The 19491-nt window shown below is 43.1% G+C and overlaps 1 protein-coding gene across 1 annotated transcript in view; it reads left to right on the top strand.

Moving 5' to 3' along the window:
* Positions 1-2008: 2008 nt before the first annotated feature.
* The window catches only part of grifin (galectin-related inter-fiber protein), a 28269-nt gene continuing 10786 nt past the window's right edge, over positions 2009-19491 (top strand). Inside the window, exons 1-2 of the mRNA XM_020532896.2 lie at positions 2009-2265; positions 10244-10323. Coding sequence (XP_020388485.1) covers positions 2254-2265; positions 10244-10323 — 92 coding nt within the window. The 5' untranslated portion in view covers positions 2009-2253. The remainder of the gene's footprint in view (positions 2266-10243; positions 10324-19491) is intronic.

The following is a 19491-nucleotide window of genomic DNA, read 5'->3' on the forward strand; positions in this document are numbered from 1 at the left end:
CTTCCACCTCTTTTAGCTTCCTCTCTATCTCATCTAAAACAATGAAACCCTGGGACATTGAGCAGCCAGTCCTGTCCCTCTCTCAACCAAGTCTCTGTCATGGCTACAACATCATAGTCCCAGGTCCTAAAGATCTAAGCTTATCTGCCTTATCGATAGTACTTCTTGCATTGAAATAAACACATTTCAGCCCATTCGTACCTGTATGGTAGGAATATCTTTCCTGAGATAAGGAGGCCAAAACAAAACCCAATACTTGCAGCAAGACTACACTGCTCCTGCGATAAAGGCTGACATTTCCTTAGCCTTCATTATAGCCTGCTGCACTTACTTCTTAGCTTTCATGTTCAGACCATTAATACCTGTCTCTGCCTATCCTTCCTTTCTGATTTACTGGTCCTAACATCTACCTTCCCCTCAATCCCTTCACTTGCTGACCTGCTGCTCTGATTCGCAGCCCCATCACTGTAGTTTATACCCTCCCGAGTAGCACTAGCAAACCTTCCTGGGAGGATATTGGTTCCCCTGCAGTTTATGTGCAACCCATCCCTTTTATACATGTCACCCCTACCCCAGAAGAAGTCCCAATGATCCAAGCACCTGAAACCCTGTCCCCTGTACCAGCTCCTTAGCCATGCATTCATCTGTCCTATCTTTCTGTCCTTATCTCACATGGCACTAGTAGTAATCCAGAGATTATTACCCTAATCATCTAAAAAATCGGATCAAACCACTCAGGAGAGATGTTAGTAAGCATTTCAACACACAAAGGTTGGTAGAGGTTTGGAACTGTCTTTGGAACTGGATCAGTTGTTAAGTTTAAAACTGAGATAGAAGTATTTTTATTAAACAGTATTAAGGGATATAGGTCAAAGACAGGTATCTTGAGTTAGGTCACAGATCAGCCGAAGAGCTGGGAGAGCAGCAGCAGGCTCTGAGGAGGAAGATGAAGGCATTGACCAGGAGAAACATCACCTTCAGCGAGAGAGAGTGGAGCAGCATCACGCACAAATCAGACTGGACTTCACTGACACCCAGTTCCAGTTAGATCTGAGCTGAGTGCAGTGATAATTGTCATGAACAATAAATTTGTTATGACACAAAAGGCAAGTGGTCTCTGTTCCCAGAAGCAAAGGCAGTGGTTTCCTTTTCTTTGCTTTTGCTGTTGCTTATTAAAAATTACTGTTTTCAACAAATTGAATAAAGGCTTTCCAGTATGTGATGTTCCCACAGTGAACAATAAGAAAATGTTATGCTGAGCTGATGGAAGAGTAGACAGTGTTCTAGCATAGTATGGAGCAAAGGACAGGTAGCTTTGCATCTTGATCAAAAACAAAGTTGCTGGATAAGCTCAGTAGGTCTGGCAGCATCTGTGAAGGGGTGACCCGAAACGTTAACTCTGTTTCCTCCTTCACAGATGCTGCCAGACCTGCTGGGCTTTTCCAGCGACTTTGTTTTTGTTCCTGATTTACAGCATCCGCAGCTCTTTCGGTTTTTATTGTATATCTTGATTCTTGTAGTTGCAGTTCAGAAGACAGTCAAACAGACGGATGATGTAAAACAGCCAAACATTTACGAAACTTAAGCTTGCGCTTGCAATGAAGAGTCACCCATGTGCCTTCAGCAGCTTTTGTTTTTTCATTTCCCTCCCATCATGTACACTGTGAAGGGTAGAACCGGGCCAGCAATGCTTGTTCTGGTGGAGATCTGTGATTTCAATACGGTGCTGGAAATCCCGAGGGGTCCCGGTAGCGACGGGTATGTTTGCTGTTGGCAAACACCCGATATTTAGCAGGGCATCGTCAGGCACAGTGCGTACACATTAAGGCAAGCAATGGAAAATTCTGTCTCACTGACAGATACCGTCCGCTGAAACTCCCCAAAATTGACACTTAGTGTATTTTTGGCAAATTTCAGCTCTTTGTCATGAATCATCTATCAGACAGCAGGGAGTTCAGGTCCACGGACCACCCGCGGGGGCCACTCGACAGATCTGGGGGTGGGCAGGGTTGAAGCACTGTTTTCCAACATAGTAATTCCAATCTCTTCTCCTCTCATCAGACGATTTTATGTCTGATTCACAGTCACAGACTAAACACAGCTTTCCTGTGTTTGGCACACAGCTCCCTGCATCTGCTTTGTCAAGTCGATAATCCTGTCTCACGTGGTCCCAATTCTTCTTTATATTTGTTTCCCAGCTGGAACCGATGTGAAGCCAGATTCTCAGTGCACAGCTGGATCAGAACAGATAAAATGGCTTTAAAGGTGAGTGTCGAGTTTCTAACATTTCCAGCTGCACAGTTGAACGACTTATTGACTGCACCGTGTCCCTCAACCCTTGTTTGTTCAGGCAGTTGTTAGATAGGCAATGTGAGATGCATTCCGTATGAAACTCCTTCTTCCACTCACTGTACCAAAGTGCAGTTTCATTTACTGCTAAAAACAGAATGTGGAAGTAATTGTTTCAAAATAAAACCGAAATTTAATCAAAAGAACCAAGAAAGGCGAATAAGTATCTGAAAATGGAAATATTTGTCAAAGTTAACCAGCTGACTTAATAGTTTAATTGTTATATTGCTTAGTGAGAGCTTTCAACTTTAAAATACAATAGGATTTACAGTTGAGTATTTTTTAAAAATATTTATGGGTGGAGGGTGTCCCTGGCTAGGTTGGCAGTTATTGCCCATCCCTAACTGCCCAGAGGATGGTTAAGAGTTAATCACATTGCTGTGGGTCTGGAGTCACATGTAGGCCAGACCAAGTAAAGATGGAAGATTTCCTTCCCTGGTGGACATTATAATGCTCAGGTTATAGCTTTAAATAAAATTATCATGTAGATGGCATTTAATCTTTTTAAAACAAATTCTTTCATATTGATGTGGTAAGGTCAGCATTTGTTGTCCTGCAGAAGATGGCCAAGATCAGCAATGAAACAGCAATATATTTCCAAGTCTTGATGGAAACTGGCTTGGAGGGGCACTGGGATGGTGTTCCCATGCATCTTCTATCTTTCTCTTTCTAGGTGGTAGAGATCACAAGTTAACAAGCTGTCACCTAGGGAACCTTGGTGAGTCATTGTGGTGGAACTTGTGGATGGTGTAGACAGTTGTCACTATGTATCGGTGATGGAGGGAGTGGATATTTGTGGATGTGGTGCCAATCAATTGGGATGTTTTGACCTGAATGGTGTCAATATTCTTGAATGTTGAAGCTGTACTCATCAGGGCAAGAGGGGATTATTCCATCACACTCCTGACTTGTGCCTTGTAGATGGTGGACAGAGTGTGGAGCGTCAGGAGGTGAGTTACTCACTGCAGTATTCCAAGTCTCTTACCTGCAGCTGCAGGATATTAAAGAGAATTATGCTAGATTCAAAGTGATACCATAAGTCACTATTTTTCATCCAGAGCCCTATCCCGATCTCTCTGCTGTGGTATATATAGTTCTGCATCACCTGTGGAAGTATTTTGATGTTCCTATCTAGAAAAAGGTAGTACGTTAGAGCAGATGACATAAACAGTGGAGGTATCGTGATCTGAGAGGAGATAGTGAGAGACTTCAAGAGGACATAGGCTGGTGGAATAAGCAGAGACATAGCAGACCAAGTTTAATGTAGAGAAGTGTGAATTGAAACATTTTGGTGAGGAAGAACAAGACTAGAGAGGGTGTAGGAGCAAAGAGCCCGGAGGGGTAAAGCCCATCCTGGGCATTGGCAAGGCTGGGTCATAAAGTGGTAAAGACGATGAATAGGACCTTTCTAAATAGTAGCATGGAGCTGTAAACATCTACAGCACAGAAAAAAAAGGCCATCAAGTCCACACTGGTCAAAAGCAGCCAATTAACTTGTGTGTAGCATGAAAATAAGGGGAATCTTACAAAGTGTTGTTTTGGACTGAGCTGGAGAATTATGTCCATCTCTGCCTCCCACTTAAGGAAGGGTGGGATGTTAGAGAAGGTGCAGAAAAGATTCACAAGAAAGGTTCAGGGGATCAGAGATTTCAGATGGTGAAGCTCAGGATGTTCTCTTAGAGCTCAGATGGAAGAGAGATTTGATTTGTGTACTCAACTTCCCCAGGGGCTTGAACAGAGTAGATGAGGAGAAACTGTTCTGATTGACTTGACAAGTAGGGGACACTGAATTAAAGCAATTGGCAAAAGAACCAAAGGCAGCATCAAGAACATTTACACAGTGGGTGTTTCTGCTCTGCTATGCACTGCCTGAGAGTGAGGTGGAGGCAGATTTGATCATCATTTTCAAAACAGAATTAGATAATTATGTGAAGAGAAAATATTTATGGAGCTGCAGGGAAAGAACAGGGGAGTAGGACTATATTGAATTCTTCTTGCAGGGGGCCCGTATAAACATGATGGATCAAATCACACCTTCCTGTGCAGTAATCCTTCCATAATGCTATGATCTGACGACTGGTCAAGCCTGGAAAATGCCAAAATGTGCACGCATCTGACTATGGAAACAAAGGTTTGAGTAATCGATATAAAGAAAAAAAGAGTATATTTATACTTGAGCTTTGATGAATTTTTCAGTCAATGAAGTACTTCACCTGAAATACAGTCACTGTTGTCATGTAGGAAATATGGCTGACATTTTGTGCCCAGAAAATTCTCTCAGATATCAATTCAATGACCAGGTGACCTCTTTTATTAGTGACATTGCTTGAGTGACAAATATTAGGCAGGAAACTGGGAAGACTCCCCTATTCTTCTTCTTGGAATCTGAGGAAGTTCAGTAGGTTTAACTGTATCTGTATCTGTGGAGACAGAAATACAGAGTAAACGTTTCCAATCCGATATGACTTTTCTTCAGAAGCATGAGCAGTAAAGTAGTCAAATGAGACTGACAAGATCTGAGACATGTCAGAGAGTCACTGGGGGCTACAGTGCACAAAAAGGCCCTTCAGCCCATCAAGTCTGCAGCAGTCAAAAACAAGCATCTAGCTACTTTAATCCCATTTTCCAGCACTTGACCCAAAGCCTTGTATGACTTGGCATCACAAGTACACATCTAAATACATCCTAAATGGACATCAGTTTATTCTGTTTATTAAAGAGTTCAAAGTTCATGATAATTTACAAGAATGGTTCTATGAATGAGCAACTTCAGTTATGAGGATTGATTGTACTTCTTCGAAAGAAGAAGGCTAAATGTTATAAGGGTTTCTGCCTCCATCACTCTAACAGGCAGTGAGTTCCAGAATCCCATCACCTTCAGGTGAAAAAGCATTTCTCACAAACCCAAAACCTCCTGCCCCTTACCTTAAATCTATGCCCCCGGTCATTGATCACTCCAATAAGAGGAACAGTTTCTTCCTGTCTATCCTATCTATGTACCTCATATTTTTAACATCTCAATCATGATCAAACTGAATCTCAAACAGGATCAACTGAAGGTGTGGGACAACATATCCAAATTTTGAGACAATTAGGGAAGGTTGGTCACCCTGTGAATACAGAGGCATGGTTTAATAACAACACAACCAACTCTCCCTCACTCTAGCACTGGGTTGGTCAGCCTAGATTTCATGTTCAAGTCTGCAGCTGGCCAAACTCACAGCCTTTCCAGTCAGAAGGGAGACAACAAACCACTGACTACAGCTGACAATAACCTATAACATTTCAAGACTTAATTTATTATCAACATATATCAGGCTCAATCCAACAGACAACATTGATTTCGACTAGATCCAATTTGCGTTTACATTGCATCATGCAGTAACAGTAACCATGACTGTCCTTTAACCTCACCTATAATTCAGCCTGAGGTTTCTGATGAAAGATTATTCCTAAACTAGAGGCTAGCTACAAGACTGGGAGTGGTTTTGAGAGAACATTGTGGCTTATGGTTGAATACCAATTTGACGAATTCCGGGTTTGGATTTCTTAAGGAATACTTTCACCACATTGCAGAGAACTTTTCAGAGTGGAAACAGGACATGGGTATGGGAGAATGCCTGTCTGTTTATCTTTTTCATGTTAGGACATCTTCTATTATCTTTCATTTTAGTAGGCGTGCTTGAATTCTACGTGCTTCTAGTTCAGGAAAAGGGCATTCACTTTCACAAGGGAGCCATTTTAGATGGAGTTCAGTCTATTTACGAGTTCAAAATTCATGAAAGAATGGTTCTAGGAATGAGAAACTTCAACTATAAGGATTGATTATTCTTCTTGGAGAAAAGGTTGAGAGGAGATTTGATACAGGTTTTCAAAATCATGGATAGGCTGAAGAGAGTGGATAGGGAGAAGCTGTTCTTGCTCAATAAAAGCAACAAGAACATTTCTGAAGAAGGGTCCAGACCCAAAGCATCAGCTTTCCTGCTCCTCTGATGCTGCTTGGCCTGCTGTATTCATCCTGCTCTACACCTTGTTATCTCAGATTCACCAGCATCGGCAGTTCCTACTATCTGTCCTCAAGAACAAGAGCACATAGATTTAAAGTGATGTGCAAACAAAGCAAGGGTGATGTGAGAACACACTTTCATAGAGTGAGTGGGTGCACTGCCTGGAAATGTGGTGGGGCAGGTTCGATTGAGGCATTCAAGAGAGCATTTGTATAGAGCAAGGAGGTCTTGGCACACAGTGGTAATGTTACTACCTGTCAGAGCTAGGAGGCCTGGGTTCAAGTCCCACTTGCTCCACAGGCGTGTAGTAACAGCTTGATCAGAAAATAGTATGCAAGACTATGGGGAGAAAGCAGGAGACTAGCTCTAGTTAATGGAGCCAGTGCAGGCACATTCAGCTGAATGGAGTCCTTTTGCCCGATAGCAATGCACCTGTCAAATCCACTGCTAATCTTCCTAAGCCTTTTTAATTACAACTATTTTTTGTAATGAACAGTTTTGTTGTTTGCTGTTTATAGTTTGCTCAGATGAATAGAAATTCACGTTTATTTATATCAATCTTTGTCAAAATCTCCCCTCACCTCTCATTTCCACTGAAGGCAGACTCTTGAACATAAACATTTAAAATATGCATTGATAGGCTATTCAATCAAGGGGACATCACAGCCAAGCCAAAGACTGTCCACAGTCAATAACCACACATGCACTCTTCTATATATACAACTATTATATATATAATTCCAGGGCAATTTCTGCATAAGAATCATTTCATCCTGTAACACAGTGTGAACTTTAGTGCTGATTTATGACTGCTTAAATGCCACGTTGTTGAACAACTTCATTTGGCTTCTGGAAGGTAACAAATTATTGAAGCATGCATTGCTGTGAGGCAGAAGCTAAATCCCTGAATGGGATAATCAATGTAGAATTCTGTAGCCATGTCTGCTCAGCTGAGAATGACACCAAGGTTCCCCTGAGGGTTCAGTGTAAGGTTAGAGTCAGTATCAGTAGTTTTACATCAATGAAGCTGAAACCTGCTGAGGATGTGAATATATTCAAATATTATCTCAGACATTGATCTGACTACTCACAATTATAGTGCTCATCAATACTTCCCAAGATTTTCTTGAACATTTCTCATTCAATGCAGATTTGAAAATATTTAGCCTGAGGCAAATTAGAACTTAATATATTCATTGCCATCAAGCATATATTCACTTACGTTAATACACAGCATAAAAAACTAAACTGAATAGCTATAAATATTGCAAATATCTTTAAGTAACAAGGTAGCAGACTCAGCAATATTAATTCAATTGATTGACTTTCAACAAATGTTAATAACAAAATATAATCAATCCAATTTTCATATTCAACCTGTGGTTATAGACTCTTCCATATATTAAATTGCTTCCAGATTGTAACCTTACACATTGTAAAATATTATACATGCTACAAATTACACATTTTACACTATTAGATATTATACAGATTACACAATACACTTGTGTGTAAATTACCACAACCTGCCTTTTAAGTTGGCTACTTATTACAACATCTCAGGCAATCAATTACTGAAACAATTATTTAAACCTTATTGCATATATCAACCCAAATAAGGTCCCTCAAGTAAGCAATTTAAGCTTCACAACTCAATTATTTATTCGTTGATGAAGGGTGGAATTTAGCTATGATTGCAACAAACAGCATCGGTCTTTGGGTATTCCCAATTTTTGGTTCTTGTACAATGTAGTTCTCTGGAGTTCTGCTGTCAAAGAATCCCAAAGTTGAATTCTTACAGGATTTTATGTCTTGTTAAGTTAGTGGTGTGTCATTATTTATGAAACTTCCGAAGTCACCAAGTCTGTAGCTTGCTTTTTTTTAAAAATAGGAGTAGCTTCTCTGTTCCTTGGTACATTCAGTGTTACTTGTTAACTGTCTGTTCCATTATAGACATTAACTCCTTAAATTCTTCTGCAGGGAAATCATTTATCCTTGTAAAAGAAGACAGCCATTTATCAAACAGTTGTTAAAATGATATGTTATGTAGCTTCGACCCATTTTTGTTGCGAAGGGGTAAATAATTGAGACATTGAGATATTTTAATTTGTTATCCTCTATCTTAGGAAACAGTTAATTCCAGAAAGAGATATTGCTTAAATCTCTCAATCCATGAACGGTTTCTAAAGTTCTGACGTTTACATTGTCACAATACATATTATACATTGAGAGTGCAGTTCTATGGTCCAGTAGAACCAAGGTGACTTTTACATTGTACAATATTACACATCGGTACAGGCCTGTTAAGGGGGCCATTAAAGCCTGCTGTCAGCCTTTTGTAACGCCCACCTCAACCAGCCTCCTAGTGGAAGCCTGGGTGGAGTTAGGACTAATCAGGGGAAGGCAGTGCTATGTGTAAAGAACACACCTTCCAGGACTCCAGTTATATTCCTGGTGCATACTCGGCCCTTTTATAATTACAAATGATATTTTGCTGTTGACTGGCTGTGGGCCCAGGTAGCTAGCACCACTCCTTTTAGTGAGCCAGCAAACCTCCATGTGGAAATGAGGGATTCCTCTGGGTCTGCCCTGCCCTGAACTTCCTCCAAGCCCTGATTATGAGTTACCCTCCAACCCCACCCTCCTCCTTCCCCTGCTCACAGGTTGTGCTCTCCTGCTGCTGAATTCCCACCTCTGCCAGTTGAACTGCCCCAACCATGTACACCTGGCACAGTGAGGAACCTTAGGACAAGGAGGCTTGGAGCTTCATCTTTCCAGAATTACCAGGACTATCGTACACACCCCAGTGTTCACACACACTGTCCCTGCCTTTGCCTGTTAAAATCTGCCATGATAGAGGGCATCCTGGTGCTCTGAAATTGTTGAACTCAGGGCTGAGAGCTGAAGGCTGTGTGGTGCCTAAGCAGAAAATGAGGAGATGTTCCTCCAGCTTACGTTGGTCTTTGCTGGGAGACTACATCAAGCTTGCAACAGAAATGTTAGCAGGAGAGAAAGATGATGCTTTGAAATAGAAAGTGACTGAAAGGTAGGAGTCAATTCTGGAGACAGAGCAGAGCAGTCACACGGTGTGTATTTGGTCTTGGCAATGTGGAGAAGCCCTCTACTTTCATCACTCCCCATCTCCACCAGTATCTTGTTCCATGAGTTTGTTCTCCAGAGAATTGAGCTATTTTCTGCTATTAAGATCTATCAGTAACACCTATACTTTATCCACTCCCTTTGTCTTGAGCTAGCATGGTGGTTCAGTGGTTAGCACTGCTAACTCACAGCACCAGGGACCTGGGTTCAATTCCTGCTCTCGGGCTCAGTCTGTATGGAGTTTGTGTACCTTCCCCCCATGTCTGTGTAGGTTTCCTCTGGGTAGTGTAGTTTCCTCCCATAGTTCAAAATGTGCAGGTTAGGTGGATTGGCCATGCTAAATTGCCCATAGTGTCCAAGGGCTTGCAGGCAATATGGGTTACCCAAGGGAAATGCAGGGATAGGGTGGATGGGATGCTGTTTGGAGGGTCAGTGTGGACTTGATGGGCAAATGGCCTGCTTCCACACTGGAGGGATTCTATTTTCTAGAATGCCTTCTCCATTTGCTCCCCTCCCTCCCCTTTCTCCTCCTACATAAACTCATCACTTTTCCAGCACTGTTCAATTCAGAAAGAGAGAGTCGTATTGGCCTTGAAATGTTAATTCTGTCTCTCCTGTTCACAGATGCTGCCTAAAGTGCTGCGTTTCTTTTCAACACTTTCTGTTTTTAGTCCAGATCTTCAGCATCCACAGTATTTCACTTTAGGAAATGATGTGTGTATATTTGCGTATTTAAACTGAAATGGATTTTTTGATTATATGTTGTTAACCTTTCTGTTTGTGGGCAGTTTGAAGCCGTGTGTCCTGAGGGCCTGTGTCCTGGTTGGAATGTGACACTAAAAGGTGAACCAAGCCTAGAAGCAAAAAGGTAATATGGGAAAACGTGAAGTCGTTAATTTTGGAATGGAGAACAAAATAACAGTGCATTATCTGATGGAGAAAAACCGAAGAAGGTTGCTACACAAAAGGATGTGGGGTTACTAGTGCACGATTATAGAAAGCTAGCACACAGGGGCAGCAGGGAATCAGGAAGGATAATGGAAGGGCCAACAGGTCCTTATAATATAAAAGTAGGGAAGTGTTCCTGCAACTGTACAATGTCATGGTGAGGCCACATCTGGAGCACTGCGAATAGTTTTGATTCCTTTATTTAAGGGAAGATATCATTTCATTGGAGGCAGTAGAGAGAAAGTTCACTCGGTTAATTCCTGGTGGGGAGGGATTGTCTTATGAGCAAAGGTTAAACGGCTTAGAACTCTACTCACTGGAGTTAGAACACTGAGAGGTGAACTCATCAAAATATATAGGATTCTTAAGGATTCTGATGAAGGGTCTAGGCCCAAAACGTCAGCCTCTCTGCTCCTATGATGCTGCTTGGCCTGCTGTGTTCATCCAGCCCTGCACCTTTGTCTAGGATTCTTAAGGGCCTTGACAGGGTAAATGCTGAGAGGATGTTTCCCCTCATGGGCAAGTCTAGGACGATTGGGCATGGTCTCAGAATAAAGGGGTGACAGTTTAAGACTGAGATGAGGAGGAATTTCTTCCCTCAGCAGGTTGAGTGTCTTTGGAAGTCCTTGTCACAGAGAGCTGGGGGAGCATATTCACCTTGTACATTTAAAACTGAGATAGATAGATTCTTGATCGGTCGGGGAATCAAGGGTTATGGGGAAAACACAGAAGAGTGGAAGCAAAGTGTGTTGAATCAGCCATGATCCTCTTGAATGCTGAGCAGGCTCAAGGGGCCGAATGGCCTACTCCTATTCCTGTTTCTTATGGTCTTGAGAGTGCTATCTGCTACAATCACCATAGATTATGATAGCTGGCATTGACCTATGTTGCGTCGAAGTGAAGGGAACCCAATCTATACCATGACAGAGAACCTTGTTCACACATCAGCAGGAATTCAAAGTCATTCTGTAGATGAGCTGAGCTTTCCCCTCCTGAGCTTGATTCTGAAGTGTGCATGTGTAGATCCAAGCAGACCAAGTTCAGCTCCTCCTTGCCCCTCTGAACTTGCTCTCTGTAGCCCATTGTTGAGTTGCACACATCTGAAGAGGGTGAAAGATTGAGGATATGCAGGAATGTAACATTGAGGTTAAAATAAGGTGGGATGTGATCTTACTGAATGGTACAGCAGATTCAAAGGGCCAAGTGGCCTACTCTTGCTTCTTGTCCATATGTGTTCATATCCCTATTTTGACCTCCTTGTCTTTTCATCTCTGTGCTATCATGAAATTTATGCCAATACTGACATCAGTAGAAGAGAGGACAACAGTCGAGAATGAGCATGTGAGGAGAGAGGTCTCAGACCCTGCATGAGGGAGTTGTATTTGAGAACCTACAACATACAGGTGTAAATAAAGAAATGTTACTATAGATAAGGAGATGAAGCACCTTATTTAATGATAAGAATACCCTCACAGACAGCGGAGGTACAGATACCCACAGCTCGAGATACTCTAGACTGGAATCTCAATGTATAGGCAGCAGGCTTGCACAAGATAAAACCATCTTTATATTTTGTCATTCCCTGTTCCAATTGAGAGCAGGAAGGAGCGGGGACCCAAAGGTGACCTTCCAGCCACTTTAATATCCATAGAGATTGAGGTACTGAATATCAGCCTAATTTTCAGAGATAGGATGAAGGGGGAAGTGTTCTTTCAAGTAGTGGGTACAGAACTAAATATCACACAGATACAATGTACAAAACAGAGTTTTATACAACCAGGTGGCCACTCCACACTCTGGTGAGTGATCAGGAACATAAGTATCTCGAAGGGATAGAGGGTGGTAACATTTTATAGAATTCTACTCACTCAAACTCCAGATGCATGTGTGGTCTGGAGTTACTATGGCATGGCTGTGTATGCACATGCTCAGCAGATATTCATGGAGCAAAGATATAGTTAACCCTTTGCTCCACAGTGCATTTAAGTCCTTCTTACCTTGACCATTCTAATTCATGACGTTAATCACTCACGGGACTTCCAGTGCAAGGTGGTGCAACAAGATGAGAAGAGTTCCCCTGAGGAGCTAGAATCCTCCAGTTTTGTGTCGGGAGGTGGATGGCAGTTTTTGTCGTTGGCTGTTTAGTGGGCAAACTGGTGGAATTGGAGTGAATGTCACAACATGGAGAGGAACCACATGGAGAGGGACCAGGCACCAATATTGCCCACTGCTGATGCCTTGGCCCCATATCATGTACTACCTCCTTGGAATGGTCTGTCAGAGGGAATATCAAGTTGGTGGCACCGGCAAGGTAGGCGGTGGCCAGGCTCCTGGGCCTGTCCACTCCAGACTGGCCACTTCCTTCCTTCCTTCCTTCTTACCATTTTTGTCTTCTTTCCTTTCCTTTTCTTCTCTTCATTTTCTTCCTGTTGGCTGCAGTGGAGAAGGTGACATCGAGGAGGAGAGTAGCAGAAGCAGGAGCAGGATTTTTGGGGAGGTGGCAGCCTGGTCTGGCATCAGAGCCAGGGACCTGGTTATGGTACGTCACAGCAGAGACTCCAGGCATTAGCATGGCCGAGGCTGCAGCACAGCTAGGGTCTCCTGGTCGCAGTAGGCCCAGAGCTGGGGTCTCCTGGTTATTGCCAAGGTGGCAGTAGCAGAGGAGCTGAAAGCTCCTGGTTGCAGTGCGGGTGTAGATGCAACATGGGACCTGACATTGGCAGCCTATCAGTGAGGTGCACTCAGCAATGGCACCTGCAGAGTGGCAACTCTAATGTTGATGGGTCCGATGCAGGTGGCAGAGGGATGGCGTCGCATGTGTTGTTGGTGCACTGGCTCAGGACACATGGCGGAGGCAGAACAAAGATGGGCTCTGAAGTAACTCCACAGAGGCCAGTATCCCATGCCCAAGTCCCCCTTTACCTACACGTGCAAAGTACTTGACACTGGTTTGGCTTCCTCAGAACTGGCTCCTAGAGTGAACAGGGCCTCTGACACTCTTGATGATATCTGTCAGCCAGGGCTCCCTGATTGGACCAGGTTAACAGCCTCAATCAGGATCTCATTACAATCACTACAGACTCTCTTTCAGTTCTATCTTTTTATTCGTTTTATTCTTAAACTATTGAAAATGATGCCAGTTTGTGGCAACAGTTGAAGCTTTTCACTGTATTTTACAGTGTTGCTCTTTGCAGAGTACAAGTGGTAATAAATCATCCTTCATCATCATTCAAAGCCAGTAAAAATGACTGAAAATGAAAGTACTGGTCATTCTGGAGCTCAGTTTTGAAATATTCAATAAGAGTCTGACCACTGTGTCATTTGTCAATTTTACTTTTTTTTTTACCTTTTCTGAATAGGATCAGTGTTCTCTGCCTTTATTTTCCTGTAGACATCAAACCAGCTGCAGAGCACTGCAAGGCAATACCATTCTGAAGAATGGCAGGTTCTTACTGAAGGGCCCCTGTAGATCAGTCTAAGAATCTGAAGCACTTCTGCAGTACAGCAATGGCATGCTCAAGACACATCTGATTGTCATGTAGATCATTCCTAGGCCTGACATTTAGATCTCAGGCTCCAGCTGTATTTTTGCATGATGTCCCTTTTCCTCAAAGCCACCTGTCAGATGTCTGACGCAAGGTGTGGAGGGATCATGAGCCAAGGGCTGCTGGAATGAGCTATTATTAAGAACCTTGCTCCCAGCAGTATCAGTATCTTGTACTGCAGGGGAGGTGGTGACCTGCTGGGCTAATATCACTGGGCTAGTAATCTAGAGACACAGACTGATGATCTGAGGACATCCGAGAACCAACGGAAGTTAAATTCAGAGCTGGTCATGAAACGACTCTCGACAGTTGCGATTCTTGACGACCATATTCACATGAGTGCAGTCCATGGGAAACAAGCTGACTCCTGTCAAACTCTGTGAGGAGTGGCTGACAATGAGATCCTGCTATGGTCTTTCACTGAGCCTGGAGGTGCCAGTAACATTGCTGGCAATGTTGACGGGCTGGTGCCAACAGTGAATGGCACAGATCACATCACTATGAGCTTCGTGAGGTGTGAGTATTCTAATGCATTGAGGAGGCTGAATCTCTGCTTCTAGATCCTGGGTCTCCTCTTGTAAGCAGCATCTAATCAGAGCCATAACTGCACAGGAGGTGGGCATTGGGACCAATCTCCGCGGAGTACTCCAGTCAGTCTCATTCCTCCACTCTGTCACCTATCGCTATCACCTATTGAGGTTAATTCCCCTCAAGTACCCATCCAACCACCCTAAATCATTGACTCTCCTTGCTCCCACCATCCTCATAGCCTCTAAATTCCAAAGATTATTGTTCACTGCATATAGCAACATCTTCCTCACATCACCCCGACTGTGAATCTGCTTTCCCTAGTCCTTATATATCATCAGCTAATGGGAATAACCTTGTAGGAATACTTTTCCCTGACCTCCGCTGTCAGTGTGTTCTTCCCTCACTTTCACTGGCCAGTTCTGTGGGCATCACAGTTAAACTGTCCCTGGCCCTTAGCCTGGTTAATATCACCGTAAAAGAGCAATCACCATGCTGAAATTGACAAGCCACCAAGCCTGAGGGGGGGTCAGTGCTGCGGTGCCTTTGGTGCTTCAGTTAAAGACGAATGTTTGCGAGATGAATCCTGACACATGATTGACTTTGATGCATTAATACACACATCTAGTCTCAAACTGTTTCATTTCTGCAAGCTACAATTCAGCCCATTTTGCCCATGTGTCAAACTCTCAATTCTATCTCTGTCATGGAGGCTGATCTAGACTGTTTTTAATCATGGCTGTCCATGGCTCTGTGATGGATAACCTTTCTCATATCCAGTCTATCATCCAAGTCAGCTATCTCCATCTCCATAACTTCATCCAGGTCCTCCTTGACTCAGCTGATCTACTATTGACACTTTAATCCTAGCCTTTGTTACCATTGACCACTCTGATACCCCTCCTGATGGCTTCCCAATTTGCCCTCTCTGAAAACTTGAGGTTGCCCAAAACTTAACTCATGCCAACCTTGTTCAGCTGTCGCACCTCTGCTTACTAACCTACAGTGGGTCTCAGTCCTAGCAATAGCACCATTTGAAAATTCTCATCCTTGCTTTCACACTGCTTTCTGGTTTCACTTCCTCCCTATCTCTGTACCTTCCTCCTGTCCTCAACTGCTCTAAGAAATCTGCTTTCTTCCAAGCCTGGCCTCTTTCACATTCCCAAGTTTAATGTTCCAACTTTTGCAATTGCACCTTTCATCATTGCTCTTGAGTTCTGGAATTCTCTCCCTAAATATTTCTCAACCTCCATCTCTACCTTTTCCTTTGGGGAGCTCGCTAAAACCCATATTTGCTTTGTTCTAATGAGGTGATGGAGTACCAGCTTTGAGAATTGCTCATCTTAAATATCTGGAATGTTTTTCTCTGGGAAAGGTATTTTAAAAATAACAAGATCTGCAGGAAATCTTGGTACCAGTATTTTAATAACACATGGCTATTCCAGCTACCAGCGGAGGCAAGGTTCAGGCAGTGTATTATTGAAGTGCAAGAGCACTATCTATCTCATTGCCTCCCTATTAATATTATCCCTTTCTCTCTGTTTTATCCCACTTTCTTTATCATCCTCTATTATTAACTTATTCCCTTCCAGGCTTTCCATTTGCTTGTCTTACTCCATTAAACAGAGTAAATTACATACTTTTGCTCAAAGTGTTGTTGTTAAATGAGAATGGTCAACACTCCAATCAATTACCTTTACATTTTGACAAATTTATTGAATTTGAATCGACAGGGAATGTTGCAAACAGAAATGTAACATTCAGTGTGAATGTAGGGAAGGGAGTCAAACTTAAAGACACAGATGGTGGCTCCATGAAAGACAGAGGTCACCTGTTGACACTACATCTAAAAGCTGACAGCATTTCCTGTTCTTCAATATCTGTAGAAAGGCTTGTTTATCGCCTTATGCAAAGACACAGGATGTTGTTTGGGAAGTGCTGTTATTTAAGAGACTTGCCGAGAGTGCCCAACCTAACAGCAGCAGTGGATCGAAGTTGAAGCATTCAGGAAATGAGAGCAAATGCTGGAACCCTCAGCAGGTCAGGCAGTGCCTGTGGAGAAAGAGGGAGTGTTAATGTCTCTGATCGATGACCTTTTATCTGGAGCAGAAGTTGAAACCAATATGCAGGGTCAAGCTCAGCATCATCCAACACAATAACTTCACCACCAGGAGACTAAGTGCCTCATTTATAAATGTTACAGCTATCGATTTACTGAATGCCTGCACTCTCTTATCCTGTATATATTTTTGAATTCACTGATGCTCTGTACAGGAATTGATGGCATTCTGAGTGTAAACATTTCCTTGAAAAACATGTTACTAACTCATTCCAACACTTAGTGTAAGAATTTCCCAATAAACAGTAGCGATGTGGCTCTGATGAAAGGATATTAACTTGGAGGCGAGTAGGGGATGGGTTGCAGTGTTTGCTGTGCAGCTTTGAGATTGGGGAACCCAGAGAGTGAGGTTACTGCCTCTGTGTCACATTAACGCTGCTGTCTGGTTACCATGCCTGGGAGAACCCTCTTCATTAGAGAAGTGGCAGGGAAGATGGCAGGAGGAGGCGTGAGGATCAATCAGGATGGTATCAGGTACTTTCCTTCCACAACAGGATCTAATTTCTGAGTAGGAAGCTTGCCTGTACAGACTGCCACTTGTTAATGCCTTGTAAATTAACACAATCTTTATCCTAACCCTAACCATAATCCTAAATCTAACCCTTATCCTAACCGTAACCCAGCTCTAATCCTAACTCTAACCTTGACCTTAACCCTAAGGCTAACCTTAAACCTGACCGTAACCATAAACCTGACTCTAAGCCTAACCCTAACCCTAAATCTAAACCCAACCCTAACCTTTACCCTAGCCCTAGCCCTAAACCTGAACCTAACCCTAAACCTGACCCTAATGCTCTTCACCCCATTGCCCCAATTAACCCCAACCCACAGGCAAGAAAGTGGCAGCCCCTGTTGGGGGAAAATGTCCTTGATCTGCTCCATAGAACATAGAAAATAGAACATTACAGCGCAGTACAGGCCCTTCAGCCCTCGATGTTGTGCCGACCTGTGAAACCAATCTGAAGCCCATCTAACCTACACTATTCCATTATCATCCATATGTTTATCCAATGACCATTTAAATGCCCTTAAAGTTGGCGAGTGTACTACTGTTGCAGGCAGGGCATTCCATGCCCTTACTACCCCCAGTCAAAGAACAAAGAACAATACAGTACAGGAACAAGCCATGCAGTCCTCTAAGCCTGTGTCGACATATTTTGCCCTTTCATAGTAAAACTGACTTCACTTACAGGATCCGTATCCCTCTATTCCCTTTCTATTCATGTACTTGTCCAGGTGCTTCTTGAATGCTGCTATTGTGGTTGCTTCCAGCACCTCCTCTGTCAACACATTCCAGGCACACTCTACCTTTTGTGTGAAAAACTTGCCTCACATATCTTTTTTAAACTTCTCATCTCATACCTTGAATCCCTGTCCCCTAGTAATTGACCTCTCCACCTTGGAAAAAAGCCTCATACTTTCCACTCTATCCATGTAATTCACAATCTTATAAACTTCTATCAGGTCCCCCCTCAACCTCCTGCATTCCAGTGAAAACAAACCCAGTCTATCCAAACTTTCTTCATAGCTAAAATCACCCATACCAGGCAACATCCTGATGAACCTTTCTCTGTACCCTCTCCAAAGCATCCACATCCTTCTGCTAGTGTGGTGACCAGAACTGTATGCAATATTACAAGTGTGAAGTTCTGTAAAGCTGAAGCATAACTTGCCTATCCTTATACTCAATGCCCCTTCCAATGAGAGAAGCATTCCATAAGTCTTTTTTACTATCTCAACTAGCAGCGCTGCTATCTTCAGTGATCTGTGGACCTGCACACCCAGATCCTTCTGCATATCAGTACTCCTAAGGGTTCTGCCATTCACTGTATAGTTTCCACCTACATTTGACCTTTCAAAATGCACCACCTCACATTTGTCCGAATTAAACTCCATCTTCCATTTTTCTGCCCATGCCTTCAACTAATCTGTATCCTGCTGTATCCTCTGACAATCCTCCTCACTATCTGCAACTTCACCAATCTGTATATCATCTGCAGACTTACTAATTAGACCAGCCACATTTTCCTCCAAATCATTCATGTAGCTCATGAACAGCAGAGGTCCCAGCACTGATCCCTGTGGAACACCAAAAGTCACAGCCCCCATTCCAAAAAGCATCCTTCCACAGCTACCCTCTGTCTCCTATGACTAAGCCAGTTCTGTATCCACCTTGCCAGCTCACCCCTGATACCATGTGACTTCACCTTTTGTACCAGTCTGCCATGAGGGACTTTGTCAAAGGTTCAATGAAGTCCATGTAGACAACATCAACCACTTTTCCCTCATCAATCATCTTCATCACGTCCTCAAAAAACTTAATCAAGTTAGTGAGGCACAACGTCCCCTGCACAAACCATGCTGTCTATTGCTACTAAGTCATTTGCTTCTAAATGGATATTGATCTTGTCCCCAAGAATCTTTTCCAATAATTTAATTACCATCAAAGTGACACTCTCAGGCTTGTAATTTCCAGGATTATCCCTGCTACCTTTCTTAAACAATGGGACAACATTGGCTATTCTCCAATGCTCTGGGACCTCACCTGTGGCCAAAGAGGGTACAGTCATGGGTGATCTGGTGCATGGTGGGGTAGAGTGAGGTATGTGACAGTGGAGCTGACCACTAAGGCCACAACATTGCATTGTCGCTAAACTCCCGTTCCCACAATTTGCTCCCGAAGGTCACCCACCTTATCTGCTTCCCCAGGACTGTGGCAATGCCATGTCATCAACTGGGGCTAAGTCTCTGAGGTGGTACCACTTTCCACAATGGATGCCAGTCTCTGTTTGACCAGCAGCTTAGGGTGGAACAGCATATCACTGCCCCAGGAAGTGAGGCAAGGTAAAGCCCACAGGTGACCACGCAAGTGCCTGATTGGCACAAGGTCAAGTAG

Source organism: Rhincodon typus, chromosome 21 (assembly GCF_021869965.1).
Source record: "Rhincodon typus isolate 14 chromosome 21, sRhiTyp1.1, whole genome shotgun sequence".
Classification (NCBI taxonomy): domain Eukaryota; kingdom Metazoa; phylum Chordata; class Chondrichthyes; order Orectolobiformes; family Rhincodontidae; genus Rhincodon; species Rhincodon typus.